Source organism: Microtus pennsylvanicus, chromosome 8 (assembly GCF_037038515.1).
Source record: "Microtus pennsylvanicus isolate mMicPen1 chromosome 8, mMicPen1.hap1, whole genome shotgun sequence".
Classification (NCBI taxonomy): domain Eukaryota; kingdom Metazoa; phylum Chordata; class Mammalia; order Rodentia; family Cricetidae; genus Microtus; species Microtus pennsylvanicus.
Window position 1 is genome coordinate 12,049,795 of NC_134586.1, and position 16,990 is coordinate 12,066,784.

The 16,990-nt window shown below is 40.1% G+C and overlaps 1 protein-coding gene across 1 annotated transcript in view; it reads left to right on the top strand.

Moving 5' to 3' along the window:
• The window catches only part of Slc15a5 (solute carrier family 15 member 5), a 114,280-nt gene that overhangs the window by 94,456 nt on the left and 2,834 nt on the right, over window positions 1-16,990 (top strand). The window contains exon 8 of the mRNA XM_075981924.1: window positions 16,585-16,693. Within this exon, the coding sequence (XP_075838039.1) occupies window positions 16,585-16,693 (109 nt within the window). The remainder of the gene's footprint in view (window positions 1-16,584; window positions 16,694-16,990) is intronic.

Below are 16,990 nucleotides of genomic sequence, written 5' to 3' on the forward strand. Positions count from 1 at the left end.
TTTTAAAGGTTAAATAGTATTTCACTGTGAATCCATTTTCAAATTCTTTCATCCATTACGGGTACTTCAATGGATTTTATGTCAGGGAAATAATGAATCGTACTACAAAAATCAGGGCAGTCTAGATGTCTCTTTAACATACTAATTTCAGTTGCTAGGATACAGATCCAAGTGAGATCAACATATAGAAATCCAGCTGTTAGTATTTTTTATTGAGCTATATATTTTTCTCCACTCCCTTCCCTTCCTTCCTCCTCCCCTTCTACCCTCTCCCATGATCCCCATACTCCAAATTTATTCAGGAGATTTTCTCTTTTTCTACTTCCCATGTAGATGAGATTCAAGTATGTCTCTTTTAGGGTCCTCTTCATTGTCTGGGTTCTCTGATGAACTGTAGAATTGTAGGCTGGTTTTTCTTTGCTTTATGTCTGAAAGCCACTTATGAGTGAGTACATATGACATTTGTTTTTCTGTGTCAGGGTTACCTCACTCTGTATGATCTTTTCTAAATCCATCCACTTGTCTGCAAATTTCAAAATGTACCACATTTTTTTTAAACCCATTTTTAAGTCAAGGGACATTTAGGTTATTTCCAGGTTCTGGCTATGACAGATAATGCTGCTATGAACATAGTTGAGCACATGTCCTTGTGGTATGATTGAATGTCCTTTGAGTATATACCTAAAAGTTGTATTGCTATGTCTTGATGAAGACTGTTCCTAATTTTCTGAGAAATCGCCATACTGATTTCCAAAGTGACTACCAGTTTGCCTTCCTACCAGCTATTAAGGAGTGTTCTTTTTATCCCACAACCTCTCCAGCAGAAGCTGTCATCACTGTTTTCGATCTTGGCCATTCTTACAGTTGTAAGATGAAATCTCAGAGTTGTTTTTAATTGCATTAAAAAGGATGTTGAGCATTTTCTTAGTATCTTTCAGCCATTTTAGAGTCATCTGTTAAGAGTTCTCTATTTAGGTCTGTGCCCCATATTTATTAGATTATTTGGGGTTTTTTTGATGACCAATTTCATGGGGTAATTTCAATTTTTTGTATCTGTTGAGGTTTGCTTTGTTACCTAGTATGTAGTCAGTTTTTGAGAAGGTCCCATGACATGCTGATAAGAAGGCATATTCTTTTATGTTTGGATAGAATGTTCTATAGAAGTGTGTTAAGTCCATTGAGTCATAACATCTATTAGTTTCCCTATTTCTCTGTTAAGTTTCTGTCTGGCAGAACTGTTCAGTGGTGAGAGAGGTGTTTTCAAGCCTCCCACTATTTATGTCTGGGGTTTTACGTTTGATTTAAGCTTTAGTAGTGTTTCTTTTACACATAAGGGTGCCCTTGTATTTGGGGCATAGGTATTCAATATTGAGATTTCCTCTTGATGGATTTTTTTTCTGTGACAAATTTAAAATGTACTTCTTTGTATCTTTTGCTTGATTTTAGTTTAAAGTCTATTTTGTTACTATTAGGATAGTTACACCAGCTTGTTTCTTAGGTCATTTTGATTGGAAAAAATTTCCCAACCCTTTACTCTGAGGCGGTGTCTATCTTTGAGGTTGAGCTGTGTTTCTTGTATGCAGCAGAAGGATGGATTCTATTTTCATATCTACTCCATTAGCCTGTGTCTTTTTATAGGTGAATTGAGTCCATTTATATTAATGGGTTTTCTTTCCTTCTTACTCTGTGTCTGAGTGTGTAGGTCGGTGGTTGGCTGACTGGTCCCTAACGTACTCCTCCTTCCTTTCTCGTTCCCAAATCCCTTTTCTCTCAGATTTCTCCTCATATTTATCCTCTCTGCCTGCCAGTCCCACCTCTCTCTCTCTCTCTCTCTCTCTCTCTCTCTCTCTCTCTCTCTCTCTCTCCTGCCTTGCTATTGGTCGTTCAACTCTTTATTAGACCATTAGGTTTTTTAGACAGACACAGTAACACGGTTTTACAGGGTTAAACAAATGCACATAAACAAAAGTAAAACAACTTAAAATAATATTCACCAACAACCATATATGACTTTTAAAGTGCCATCTGGAGTTCACATCCATACTCCTTCATTTATAGTTGCAATGTTCTGTACTGTCTTTCAATGTTTTGTGGCTGTAGGTTTAGTTGACTGAACTTGTTGCTTATTTGATAACAGTAACTTAAATTTCTAGGTCTGCTTTGCAATTGCTTTTGTTAAAATGCTGCAAATGCTTTATTATTTGAGCCAAATGCAGTAAAATATTTGTTAAACATTGTCAAGGCAGAGCCTCCTGTTCTCCATTGTATGCACAAGGCAATGTGACCTCAGCTTCTGAGGCTTCTCTGTCTGCACCTCTCCTCTCACTGCAGATTAAGAAGTTGTGATGTCTGTGACTACACCCAGCTTTACACGGGCAGTGGGGACTGTGATTCAGGTGCTTACATACTAAGCACTTTACCCACTGAATCGTCTTTCAGTCCACATTGTACTCTTTATCAGTGCAAAAAGTCCCCCCAAGTCCTTTTGGATGACTTTCACTTTGAATTCATGTTTGCCTCCAATCAGCGTTTCTCTTTTTATTTCCATCTAAAAACTTCCTCTTTATTCACAGTATTATTTTCATTTTAAGCCTTTACATCCTGTCTCTTGTAAACAACAGTCATAATACTTATTATAGTCATGTTTCTTTTCCATATTGAGCTTCCTTTGTTCTATTTACTCATCTTCAAAAGCAGAGATTCACAGAGACAGATGTTTTGCCGTTTGAGAGTATTTAAGAACAATTTTGCTAGAGTCTACAGTTAAAGCACCTCCATTAAAACCCTAGCTACTGTAAAAAAAATAAATAAATAAAAGCCTGCCTGCTGCGCTAAAGGGAGATCTTTATGTGCGCTGATCTTGAACTTCCAACTTCCATCTTCATCAGCAAGGATGGCTGTAGCCTACAGTTTGAAACATATGTGGTGATCTGAGCCACAAAAAAATGCATACTTCAGGGTATGACACTTCCTGGATGTCTTGTACCCTGCATGTGCTGTGTCTCATTGCTTCTTGTTCTATGTTCCAGTGTAGCTCAGAAGCCAGCAGCTTAGTATTATGGAATATCTACCAGGATCCCTTGTCTTTCCAAGAATGAGAGGAAAGAGGAGGTAAAGAAGAAATGGAAGGGTCTTGATTTGCTTCCTTGTTTTTGTGATGAAACAGTGACCAAAAACAGATTGTGGGAGGAGAGAGTTCGTTTTTACTTTCAGGTCACACTCCAGCAATGAGGGAAGCCAATGCAGGAACGTGGAGTCAGGTAAAGACCATGGAAGAATGATGGGGACTCGTTTGCTGTGGTTTGTTCAGCTACTTTTCTTATATAACGCATATCAAGTAGCACTACCCCTAGTGAGCTGGGATCTTTTACATCATTTAGTGATAAAAAAAGATATTTCAGAACCAAGCCCACAGGAGAAAAATCCTCAATTCATCTCTTGTTAGGAGACTAATTTGTATCAAGTTGATGGAAACTAACCAGCACAGGAAAAAGAACGGAGGGAGGAGAAATAAAGGAGGGAGAGAAGAAAGGAGGTAGGACGAAAAAGAGGGGGGAAGAAAAGAGGGAAGGAAGAAAAGAGGGAGGGAAAAGGGAGGGGTACCAATAATCCAATATTTATGTGAGAAAGTAACATATTCTGTCTCAAAGTTACCTTGTTCTGTGACATGGCAACTCACTCTGTTACATTCTACTTTCTCATTGATGAGGAAGAGACGTTCCACTGTTCCCAAATAGAAGACCATGGCTAAAGGCAAGCACTTGACACTGTGCCTATGGTAATGGTAGCAGCTTTTCAGTCTCATGCACTCGCAACATGAGATAGAAGAGCACAGTTTGCCTTGCAAGACCATGTGTGGGTGGGGATTGTGCTCAGAACTAGCATGAACCAGCTAGGACCATGGGTACAGGCTTAGCAGTAAAAAAGAGGTAACCCTGGTTTCTGAAGGAGGATATGATTGGTTTCTTGAAGTTATATTTTTTCTTTTATTCTTCTCTCATACATTACATCATGACAGCAATTTCTCATGCCTCAGCTCCTCCCAGACCCCCTGCTCCCATCTCCCCCAAATCCGCTTCTTCTCTATGGACAGTGCTTTCCTGCCCCTACTGCTTGTTACCAAATAACTGGAAGCTACTTTCCAAATTACCCCCACTGAGGCTTATATTAATTATAAATGATGGACCAATAGCTCGGGCTTTTTGCTAACTCTTACACTTAAATTAACACATATTTCTTCTCTATACTTTGCCACATGACTTGGTATCTTTTCTCAGTACAGCATCATCGTCTTGCTCTCTTTATGTCTACCAGTGACTCTCTCTGACTTCTCCCCTCCTTATCCCATCATTCTCAGTTTGGCTTTCTTGCCTAAGTTTATCCTACTCAGCTATTGGTCAGTCAACTTCTTTATTAAACCAATCATAGTTACATATTCACACAGTATATAGAAGGATTATTCCACAGAATTTCCCGCTTTTGTCTAATAAAAAAGGAAGGTTTATAACTATAAATTTATTGTAAAATTATGTACAACAGAAACAATTATCAAGTAAGAATTATAGTTATTATATCCAAACTATTTGTATCTGACAAAATTAGAGATAATACTTTACTAGCTATCTTATGTTGGTGAGTCTAAAGTTTTATGCTTATTTTGCTTTCTATCATAACTAAAGAAAGCTATAATTATAACTATTTAGTCTTTAATTCTATCAGATACCCCAGAAGGATGAAATGTTACCTAATGACAGAGACATCTTGCTACCTGGAGAGTCACCCAAAATTATTTTGTAATTTTGAGATGTCTAACTCTGGCCTACAGGCCTAACATATCTGACAAACTTTCTTGTGAAGCAGGGAGTTTTGAAAGACTCTTACCTTGTTTTGGCAAAGCTTGGCAGTCACCTTTTTTTGTGTCCTGCTGGCCTAGTTTGGACTGTCAGAAATAGAGACAAGAATAATTTCTTTGCCCACATGGCTAGATTTAGTTATAAAAATCAAAGTTCATATAGCGTTTCTTCAATGCCTATCATCTTCTCTGAAGTAGATCAGTGCTACAGGAGTGGATGTGTTTCACTATCTTGAAAAGTCTTAAGTTGTTAAGCATATTAAATTCTGTATTCTGTTGGTCTTTGAAGTGTTTGAAATCATCTATTTATCTAAATATATATGTTTATGACCATGAAAATATACGTAATATGATTAAAATTTTATAGATGACCATTAATTTGTATTTCTTAATTATACATTATATTTTTAAATGAGCTTCATAAGCCCAATACCTTAAACAAAGATAGAAACATACATACAAAATCAACAATAAATTTGTATCAATACAAAATATTTAAGATTAATAATTGATTTTAGATTAAAGTAAATTCAATAATCTACCCTTTTAGCTTATCATTTCTATACAGCTCCATTTTCCTTCAAAAAATAAATAAATAAGAGAATGGTCCTCCCAGGCATATCAATCAAGCAAAGGATAATGAGTTACAATAAGACTAGGCACAAACCCACATATCAAGGCTGAATGAGGAAACCCAGTAGAAGGAAAAAGGCCTGAAGTGCAGGCAGAAGACATAGCCTCATCCCACTGTTGGGCATCCCAACAAACTATACAAACGTAGCATATATGCAGAGGACCTAGTTCAAACCCATACAGAGGCAGTGTTTGTCACTTCAGTTTCTGTGATCCCCTCTGAGCCCTGCTTAGCTGATTCTGTGAGACATGTTCTTATGGTGTTCCTTATCCCTCTGGCTCCTACAGTTCTTTCTCCCCTTCTTCTGTGGGGTTTATCTGGCTCTTCCTTGTGTTTAGCTGTGATTCTCTGCATCTGCTCCCATTAGTTGCTAGATGACTCCCTCTGATGACCCTTGGATGAGGCACCACTCTATGGATATAGTAAAATACCATTAAGAGTCATTCCATTGACTTTTTTCAACTTGTGTTTGGTTCCATCCTGGATCTTTAGATATTCTGCTTCTGGTTCCAGCCATAATGGCAGTGTCAGGCATGGGCTCCCTACTCAAGTTGGTCCAGACAAGGGATGGCCATTCCCACAAGTTCTGCACCACCATTATCCCAGCACCTTGGCAGGCAGGACAGATTGTAGGTAGAAGGTTTTGTGGCTGGGCTGATGTCCCAGTAATACTGCTAGGAGCCTTGACTGGTTAGAGAAGATGGCCAGTTTGGACCCCCATATCCCCCATTACTAGGAGACTTTGCTAGGGCCACTCTCATAGATTCCAGAGTTTCCACTGCATTAGGTTCTACATCACTCCCTAAATGCTCCCACCAGTTCCAGTCATCTTTTAAAATATTCTCTCCCTCTGTCCCTCCTATCGCTTACCCAACCCTTCCTATTTCCATCCCACCCACCCCCAGTCCACCCACAAAATCTATTAATTTCTTTTTTGGACGGATATCCATGCATCCCGCACAGAACCCTTCTTGTTACTTAATCTTTCTGAGTCTGTGAATTCTAATATGATTATCCTTTACCTAACAGTGTGTGGTATGGAATGGCGGGGCACTTCCTGCTGCCTGGCTCCTGCACCTGGAATAATTTCATGGAAACTGTATTCTTTTGAACACTGCCTGGCCCATTATCTATAGCCTCTTACTGGCTAATTTTTACATCTTGTGTTAACCCATTTTTAATAATGTGTGTAGCACCACGAGGTGGCTTACCAGGGAAGATCTTAACCTGTGTCTGTGTCGGGTGGGAGAATCATGGCCACTGCCTGACTCGGCTTCTTTCTCCCAGCATTCTGTTCTGTTTACTCTGCCTATCTAAGCTGTTGTCCTATCAAAAGGGCCAAGGCAGTTTCTTGATTAACCAATAGACATATGACTTTCCTCCATCAACAGTGAATGTCCATTTACAAATGAGTACATACCATGTTTTTCTTTCTGGGTCTGGGCTACCTCACTTAGGTAGTTTCTTCTACTTGCCTGCAAATTTTATGACATCATCATTTTTTTCTTCTTTCTTTTTTTTATTAAATTTATTTATTTATTAAAGATTTCTGTCTCTTCCCCGCCACCGCCTCCCATTTCCCTCCCCCTCCCCCAATTAAGTCCCCCCCCAGCCCAAAAAGCAATCAGGGTTCCCTGTCCTGTGGGAAGTCCAAGGAACCCCCACCTCCATCCAGGTCTAGTAAGTTGAGCATCCAAACTGCCTAGGCTCCCACAAAGCCAGAGCGTGCAGTAGGATCAGAAACCCATTGCCATTGTTCTTGAGTTGTCAGTAGTCCTCGTTGTCCGCTATGACATCATCATTTTTAACAACTGAGTAATACTCCATTATGCAAATGTACCATTTTCTTTAGCCATTCTTCAATTGAGGGGTACCTAGGTTGTTTACAGTTTCTGGCTATTATAAATAAAGCTGCAATGAACATGACTGAACAAGTGTCCTTGTGGTAGGATGGAGCATCCTTTTAGTATATGCCAAGAGTGATATAGCTGGGTTGCAAGGTAGATCAATTCCCAATTTCTGAGGAACCACCATATTGATTTCCATAGTGACTGTACTAGTTTGCACTCCCACCAGCAATGGAGGAGTGCTCCTATCACTCCACATCCTCACGAACATGAGATGTAACTTGTGTTTTTGATCTTAGCCATTCTGATAGGTATTAATTTGCATTGCCCTGGTGGCTAAAGATGTTGAACTTCCTTTCTTTGTTTCTTAGTCATTTGAGATTCCTCTGTTGAGAATTCTCTGCTTAGATCTGTACCAAATTTTTTAATTGGGCTATTTGGCTTGTTCTCATCTAGTTTCTTGAGTTCTTTATATATTTTGGAAATTACCCTTCTGTTGGATATAAGTTGGATGAAAATCTTTTCCCATTCTGTAGATTGCTGTTTTGTCCTTTTGATAGTGTCCTTTGCCTTACAGAAGCTTTTCAGTTTCATGAGGTCTCATTTACTGAATATTGTTCTTAGTACCTGTGCTATTAGTGTTATATTCAGGAAGTTGTCTCCTGCATCAATGCATTCCAGTTTCTCCTCTATCAGATTTGATGTAACTGGATTTATGTTGAAGTCTTTAATCCACTTGGACTTGAGTTTTGTGCAGAGTGATAGTCTATTTGCATTCTTTTACATGTCAATATCCAGTTAGACTAGCACCATTTTTGGAAGATTATTTCTTTTTTCATTGTGTATTTCTGGCTTTTTTTTAAATAAAAAATCAGGTGTCCATAAGTGTGTGGATTTATGTCTGGGTCTTCAGTTCCATTGATCAACATGTCTGTTTTTATGCCAATACCATGCAGTTTTTGTTAATTTAGTTCTGAGTACAACTTGAAATAAGGAATAGTAATACCTTTGGAAGTTCTTTTATTGAACAGAATTGTTTTAATTATTTTTGGGTTTTTTTGTTGTCCATATGAAATTGAGTGTTGTCCTTTCAAGATCTGTAAAGAATTGTGTTACAATTTTTATTGGAATTTTGTTAAATCTGTAGATTGCTTTTGGTAAGATGGCCACTTTTTACTATGTTAATTCTACAAATCCATGAACATGAGAGATCTGTACATATTATGATATCTTCTTCAATTTCTTTCTCCAAAGGCTTGAAGTTCAAGTCTTTCACTTGCTTGGTTAGAGTTACTCCAAGATATTTCATATTATTTATGAAAGATTTTGTTTCCCTGATTTCTTTCTCATCCCGTTTGTCATTTGTGTATAGGCAGGCTATTTGTATCTTGCCATTGTACTGAAAGTTTTTAGTAGCTGAAGGAGTAGAATTTGGGGGGTTGCTTATGTATACTATCGTATCATATGAAAATAACAATACTTTGATTCCTTCTTTTCTAATTTGTATTCCCTTTCTCTTGGAGTCATCTCAATCATTGGCAGGAAAGTGAAATCTATTGGGCAGAGGCTGTATTTTAAAAAAGTAGCCAGTTCCTCTAGTCATAAGCCTGTCACATGGGCATTTGTGCTTTTGTTGCAGGTGGACAACATGTCTAACAAGAAACAGAAAATGTGTAGGTCAGACTTTGGGGCCCTGTGAAGCCCAAAGACAAGGCAGAACATGACATTTTGGTTCTTATGACACAGAGCCTGTAACTGGGGAGGAAAAAATGTATTTTTCTGTCTTATGAGAAGTCTTGCTATTTGAAGTGCAAAGTGTGTCACCCTATATGTTTCTCATATGGGCTTCAAAGCTTTATATTCTGCTGAAAATTATTCCATGAACCTCATGTTGCCTTGAGATTGAGTCTCTTAGATTGGGTAGGGGCCTTGCATGAATAGTGTGTTTGGAGACGAATTTTAGGCAAGTTATCCTAGACAGTCATCCAGAAGCTTTTCATGTTATAAGTTGAGTGATAATGGTAATAGTTGCATTTGACATCAAGAAGGGGCAATCAGCATGCTCGGGTAAGAATGGAACAAGAGCTTTCTGAGTGGTGCCTCACTTTCCTACCCAGGGCCTCCACACTTCAGTCTATAGAATAAATGGCGGAACTCTCAACAGGAGTCCGTAATCCTTTTGTCTCTGAGATGGTCATGGTAACTTCAGACAAACAGAGACAGTTTAATGAGTATGTATAAAGTCCAATATTTCAGAATAATTGCCATTTGCATTTTCCTCTTCAATTTAAAAACTTCTCTTAAGCAACTTGGAGTGACCTCTTCCAAAAGCTTCTTTAAAATTGATTTCAATGAGCATATAAACTGAGGTTAGCAAACCCTCTGGGGAGATGCTGAACAATGCCACATATTCTGAGTGTTCTCTTACTTCAATAGTGCAACAGTCCCCATTAACTAGCTTGGCATATCACTGAATAGAGTACCTAGGGTTCTCTAGGAGGGATTATGTAGGCAGAGACTGCTCATTTGTTTCCCGGCCACCCAGACCCAAAATAATCACATAGAAACTATATGAGTTACAACACTGTTTGACAAATCACTTAAGCATATTGCTAGCTAGCTCTTATATCTTAAATTAACCAATTTTCATGATTCCGTATTTTACCACGAGGTTCACGGTTTCCCAGCAAGGTTCCCAGGCGTTTGTCTCCTTCAGTGGCTATGTAGCATCTCCCTGACTCTGCCTTTTTTCCTCCTCTATCTTCTTGGAATTCCCACCTTACTCTATTCTGCCCTTCCATAGGCCAAAGAAGCTTTATTCATTAACCAGTAAAAGCGACAAATATACAGAAAGACTCCCCACATCAGGTTTACAAATACCGTGCCATGAAGGGGCCATCAGTGGCAGTCTTCCTCCTGTTAACTTCCTGCTCTCCTGAGCTGTGTTCTGGAGAAGTTTCCTGGCCTCCTTCTCGACCTGATGTCTTCACTTTGTCTCCTTCTACAAGGATGCTCCCAACTTCAATCGGCCCCTAGAAATGTCAGGTGAAAAACGGCCCAAATGTGAATTATGACCATAAAAGTTTATAAGCTACTAAAATCAAGTTATAGCACTAAGCGCTGAGTCAACTGACAATGTTAAATGGAACATTTTACAGCCGGGCCTGAGATAATGATAAAAAAAAAAATGGCACACAGAGCGTGACGAAATAACAGACAGGAAACAAGCCCCAGATCAAGTCCTGGGTATCTGATTGCTCTGTGAGCTCTCTCTCAAGGGGGTGGCAAAGGTGATGGCCTGAGGTTAATGGTGGTCTTTTTTGTGCCCAACCTTTTCCAGTCAGTATCTCGTTGATTCCTATAAGAGCAATAAAAAGGAAGGTATTTCTGTCACTGTTCTCAAGTGGAGAAACTGAGGCTTAAACCATCCAGTTATTTGATCAATAACAATTATCAATAATAGAGACATGACTTGACATCAAAAGTCTGCCTCAAGCCCAGAGACTTTGAATGACTCCCTACACCCAATACGCCTCTTGCTATTGAAAGACAAGTATTAAATAAGCAACATTTAGCTTTTATGAAGACTCTGTCGAACCGGAGGCTTCGTTTTTTTCCCAAGCTGTCAAACCAGGCAAGGACTCTGTTTACCGTGGTGTCTCCCACAAAAGCAAGCTTTACTCAGAATGTTAAATCAGAATGTACTGAAACCTGTGGGGCTCATGTGAAGATCAGAGTTATTTTGAAAAGTCAGATGTTTACAAAGTCAGAAGGAATACAGAGCAAGGCCTAGTGATATAAGTCTCCATGGCCAGCGACCCACAGAGGGCAAGGCAGGAGGATTGCATGTTCAAGTACTGTGTGGGCCACACAGCAAATTCAAGGCAAACCCAGAAATTTGTCAGAACCAGAAATTCAAAATAAAAATAAACAAATAAAAACATGGAAAAACAGCCTAAGAAGATAGACTACTGGTAAAGAATCTGTTTATCATGTACAAGGTCCTAAGTTCAATCCCCAGAATCAGATAGATAGATAGATAGATAGATAGATAGATAGATAGATAGATAGATAGATAGATAGGTAGGTAGGTAGGTAGGTAGGTAGGTAGGTAGGTAGGTAGATAGATAGATAGATAGATAGATAGATAGATAGATAAAAGTAGGTATGTAATTAGGAATTAGAATAGGTAATATTAAAACCTGGTATTTTATTTTTTAAGTAACCACACTTACAAAATGTTTAATGAATAGCTTGATATTTCCACTTACTTCCTCTAATCTCTTGGGACAGTGTCCTCCCATATGGTTCCTCCGCATTCCTATATACCAAGTCACAGTGATTTTTATTCATGCCCGCTATGTCCCCAAGGACAGATGGAAGTGTGCTGTCATGCCCAGGGGACTTGGTACGGCCTCCCAAAGGGCTGGTATTTGCTGTAATTGCAAAATCTCTTAGAAATATGATGTTTTACCTCTAAAGGTATTTCAAAATTTATATTCTTCTCCCTCATTTGACTTTGTTATAATATAAAGATAGTCTTTCCAATTACTTATTATGGACCGAAATTCATGCTCCAGGAAGAATTAATGTCATGTTAATTCTCAGACTTCGCATGCTTCTTGCAAACCTCTTACCCCAGCCAGAGGAACACGATGATAAAATGGATAATCACATGACACATGAAGTGCTGCAATGGAATGGAAAGGACAGAAATACGACTGGGATGTTAATTCAATAGAAAGAGAAAATAGCACTATCTGAACAGGCTTAGTGGGGTAGCTGAGTTCTTTCTGAAAATAAGTGGTGTGTTAGCTCACCTTTCCTTGACCTATTCTCTGACTCCCCCAGTCTAATACAGCTTTGTTTACTGCACATGCATGGGGGGGACAGAGAGACGGACACAGAAACCTGGAGAAAGAAGAAGGATGTGGGGAACCGAGGGACAGAGCCAGACACAGAGAAGGAAGAAAAAGAGAGAAATGGGGCTACCATATTCATTCACAGACAAACAGGAAGATACTCAGTGCAACCACTCATGCAAACACTAGATGAAGATGTCATCATGTCACTATAGTAACAGAATCAGGCATTTCCTTTATATGGTTACACAAATTAATAAGATGAAGAAAGGCTGGAGAGATGGCTCTGTGGGTAAGAGCACTGGCTGCTCTTCCAAAGATTCTGGGTTTGTTTCCCAGCACCCACATGGCAGCTCAGGACTGTTTGTAACTCCAGTCCCAGGGGATACAACACCTTCTTCTGGCCTTCTAGAATACTGAATGTACATGTACGTGAGGTCAAAACACCCATACACAAGCAATCTGAATAATAATAATTAATTCATTAGATGTGGTAGTAAAACCTATAAAGCAGCTCTAAACTCAATGCTTTCCATTGAAGATAGCATCTGGAATGGCAGCCCAGACTGGCCTCAGCCTCCTGAGGAGCCTGCTGCTGCCTCCTCCCCATGAGCTGGGATTTCAGCAACAACTTTATTTATGGGGTTCAAGAAACAGACACAATAATTCCATACCATGATTCCACGGTTGTGCCATAGTATGTTCCACTGGGAAGTTAAATGACAGTGGCTTTTTTTTCTAATACTTTTATTGTGATCAAACCTCTTTGTGATGGTGAATCTTTTAAAATTTATTTTATTAGTATTTGATAATTCCATACACTGTTTCTTGATCATATTCATCTCCCATCTGTTTTCCTAACCCTTCCCGTATCTATCCCCTCCTTCCCAGCTCTCAAGTACATGTCCCTGTTTTTTGGATTAGTCTGTTCTTCAACAAACTGTGATCATGAGAGAAAGCTACAGCTGGTCAGAATGCAGAGCTCAACTGACTATGGAGAGCCTACCCCCAGTTAATAAATTTACCACATCATGTGCATACCTAAGATACGGGAAGCACTGTGAGAGAGAGGGCAGAAAGGATTGTACGAGCCAAAGGACAAAGACATTTGTTCATTTGTTGTTAGACATCCTCTTTTAGGAAGGAGAGAGAAAAAAAAAAACGCTGAATGGGAAGTGGCACACTCAATCACAGCTGTCTTAGTGAGGCTGTTAACCTAGCAGGGCATTTCATCCAAATCCAACCTGAAAGTGTGTACTTCCCAGGGAGACTCTTCTAGCTCCAGAAGCATCCTGTAGTAGGTGCAGAGTGTTGCACCGAAGGTCAAGACCTTCAGCACAGACACGGGTTGCTATGGTCCCACACCGCCCCCCTCCAGTAACACCTTGGAAACCGTGAACCTAAGATGGAAGGAGACCCAGACACTGGCACTCAAACCTTCTTGTTTTCATAATGCCAAACTCTATCAGGTTTTCCAGCCACTCAGAACTGCAGATGGACCTTTCCTACAGTAATAGATTTTCCTTTTAAACATTCCACAATCCTGGACCATATTTCTGGTTTTAGAGCATTGGTATAAATTGGGTATTATGTTTATAACATGTATGTTGTATTTTATGTAGTATGTTGAACAGTAAGTAGTACATCCAAATCCATTGAGGAAGCTGGGGTGATGGTTCAGGTGGTGAAGCCCTTGTCCTGCAGGTGAGGTGTGTCAGGGCTCTAGAACCCACACAAAAGGCGGGCATGGTGGTGGCACAAGCCTATAATCCCAGAAATGGTGAAATAATAGGTAGACATAGGCAGAGCCCGGGGTCCAAGCCCAATATCAGCACAGAAGCAGATGGAACCATTACTATCTCTGTTCTTTCTAAAGGGATGGAAGACAGCCTGGCACACAGCATTAGCGTTCTCATATGCCAGTTGCTTAAAGATAAGTATTCCTGCCTCTCCATCAACCATAAGACAATTGACCAGCACAGAGAAACCGTGTCTTGAGGGGGGCGGGGGAGAAGACAATTGGCCACCTGTAAAAGATGAGCAACAAAATCTTGATATGTCTCATCTCATCAGGCCCCTGTCTAAATCTAGAAAGTTCCTCTGTCTTTTTTTTCCAGAATCCGGTAATTCATGCCATATGTCCTCACTCCCAGAGCTCCATTCCAGAAAGGTAGCACATCAACTCCGCATCCCCATCCATCCCAACCCTCATCATAATCCTCAAGCAAAGAAAGTAATTCCAGCAAGGGAACAGAAGGTCCAGGGCACTCATTCCCTAGCGGGGCTGACATTTTTACTTTCGATTTTGTTTGGTCCATTCTGATCTCACACTAGAAAAAGCCTCCTTCTAGCTTCTAAGAAGTTTTTTTCGTGTGTCTCATGATTTAGCTCATGCTCATGTATGTAAGAATCTGCCATCTTTTGACTCGTCCCATTTACTGTTCGTATCGTGACATTGACGAATGTCGGAGTCACCCAGAATTGCACTGGAATACCTTCCCTTTGTCTGTGGGATTCCACTGTCTTTTCATTGACCTGATCCCGTAGTCGGGGATCTAGAGTGTCCTTTTCAGGAAACCTGGGCTTATAGTCTGTTACTAAACCCCATCATCTCGCAGCTGGGCTTTGGACATTGCTGCACCACTCTTATTTCAGAAACGGAGTATCATCTCAGTACACTGTGCCGCTTTCCCTAGCTTTACTACCACATTAGGACGTCCTTACCTCCTGCCGCAGGGGCCCTCATGCCCTTGTTAAGCTTTTTGTTCAGGTCCCTGATTCAGGTACCACTTGTCAGGCTATGCAGATCTGTGTCTGTGAGACCCAGGATCTGAGAATCTGGGAGAATGGGTGGGGCCACTACAATGTAATTCAGAGGCAACCTTCCTTCGGTTCCAGTACCTTCGACACAAATGTACCAAAGAAAGCAATGCTCCGAGGAAGGTTGTTTGACTTCAGAAGAGCCTGATCAGGAAAACGTGGAAATAAACATCAGTCAGCACATACTAAATATTATCAAAGCAGTCCTTTCCCAGAACCTTCTCAGGACAGAGCAGTTTAAATACCATTGCCTGGCACATGCTGTAGATTCTATGTGAGAAAACACAAAAGCAAGGTGGAAGACCATATCCAGATTCAGGGTACACTGGCCAGACTGGATTCTACAGCTGTGTTCTGACATTCAACAAAAATAAACATGGCTTATAGTTGTCACAGAAGGCGCAAGGTCATGTCCAAGAGCAATGCAGGGAACAAAATGCACCTGAGATAAAGGCCCTCTGCTTTTTCCCCTGGAGCCTCTCTCACAGTTCTCTAAGGCATGCTTCCCATGAGTCTGTCTTCTGACCGTATTTCGACATTGGAAGCTCTCTGGTTAGCCTAGCCTACATGGCAGAGTTCCAGGCCAATAATATCCTGTTTTGATCGAAAGCTTAAAGGAGCCTAAAGCCTGACTTAACTCAAAGTTATCCCCTGACTTCCACTACACATATTCTCCAGGCTTGTGTCTGCTCCTACCACACGGAAATACACACACACACACACACACACACACACACACAGAGAGAGAGAGAGAGAGAGAGAGAGAGAGAGAGAGAGAGAGAGAGAGAGAGAGAGAGAAAGCATACATTGAATAAAGATTGATTCCGAAGTAGAAAGAAGGAAAAAATCATAGCAAAGCCCAAAGTCAAGAGTTAAAACTTAGTAGCAAATTAATTTCCTCGAACCTTGAGTGATTCCATAAATACTCAGTCTGATGATATAAGGAAGCAAAGAGCCTTTGTTGCATTTTTTTTAAACTAGAGTAATCATCATCAGGTCCAAAGAAATCTCCGCATCAATCAGAGGCCAATGCTATCTACCCAGCATGTGCAGTGACATACCGTAAGAGAACCCTGGCTTCACTCTGTTTGCTAAAAGGTGTGATATCCATCATCTCCGTGTGTCATCCGACTGGTCGTTAGACATGTAGAAAACAATCTGATCATAGGAAAGAGCTTTCAGTCATTCAAAATGTATTTACTCCATATGTTAGACACAATGCTAAACACAGAGATTTGAGAAAAACTAGAATGAAGAAGACAGGCATAGATGAGGCATAGATGAGGCAAAAAAAAAAAAAAGATCATGATTAATATCATGATCGAGATTACCCTACAGCCCGGGGAAAGGTGCTGCTACCTTTTCAGCCGATATGATGGGGTGTGCTGCTTATCATTTTTCTATTTTTCCGGAATTAAATGAATTTTGGTAACGAAGTTTCAGACGAGCTTTCTTATGCAGGCTATATTACTGAGGCGAACAATTCTCTGTGAATCGCAGGATAATAAAATATTCACAGAAACTTGCAACTCTGCAGCTGAATAACGATTACACGTTTGCTCCAAACAGGCAATTGGTTTCCAAACACATTAAACAAAGGCAATTTAGAAGGCTTCTTCTTCGTGCTGGCATCCTTGACGCTGCTGAATGTCCTGGGATTCTGGAGGGCTTCACGGGGGTAAGTGTGTGGGAAGAGGAACGATTTCTGAGTCCGTGAAATATTGGTCTGAGACTCATGAGTGAGCCAATGGGATCCCGTATGCCATGACGAGACAAATTAGCATCCTGCAGAAATTTAATGGATTATTCTGAGCGAAACTTTCAGTTTAGACTCCCCTTATCCAGCAGTTCTCAGAATAAATACATGTTTTATTCCATTCTAAAGCATGCTATGACACCAAGGTGGTTTCCTTTATCCACGATCTACTATTTTAGAGTTACAGGTTACAGTTAGACATAAGTCATTAACCTCTAA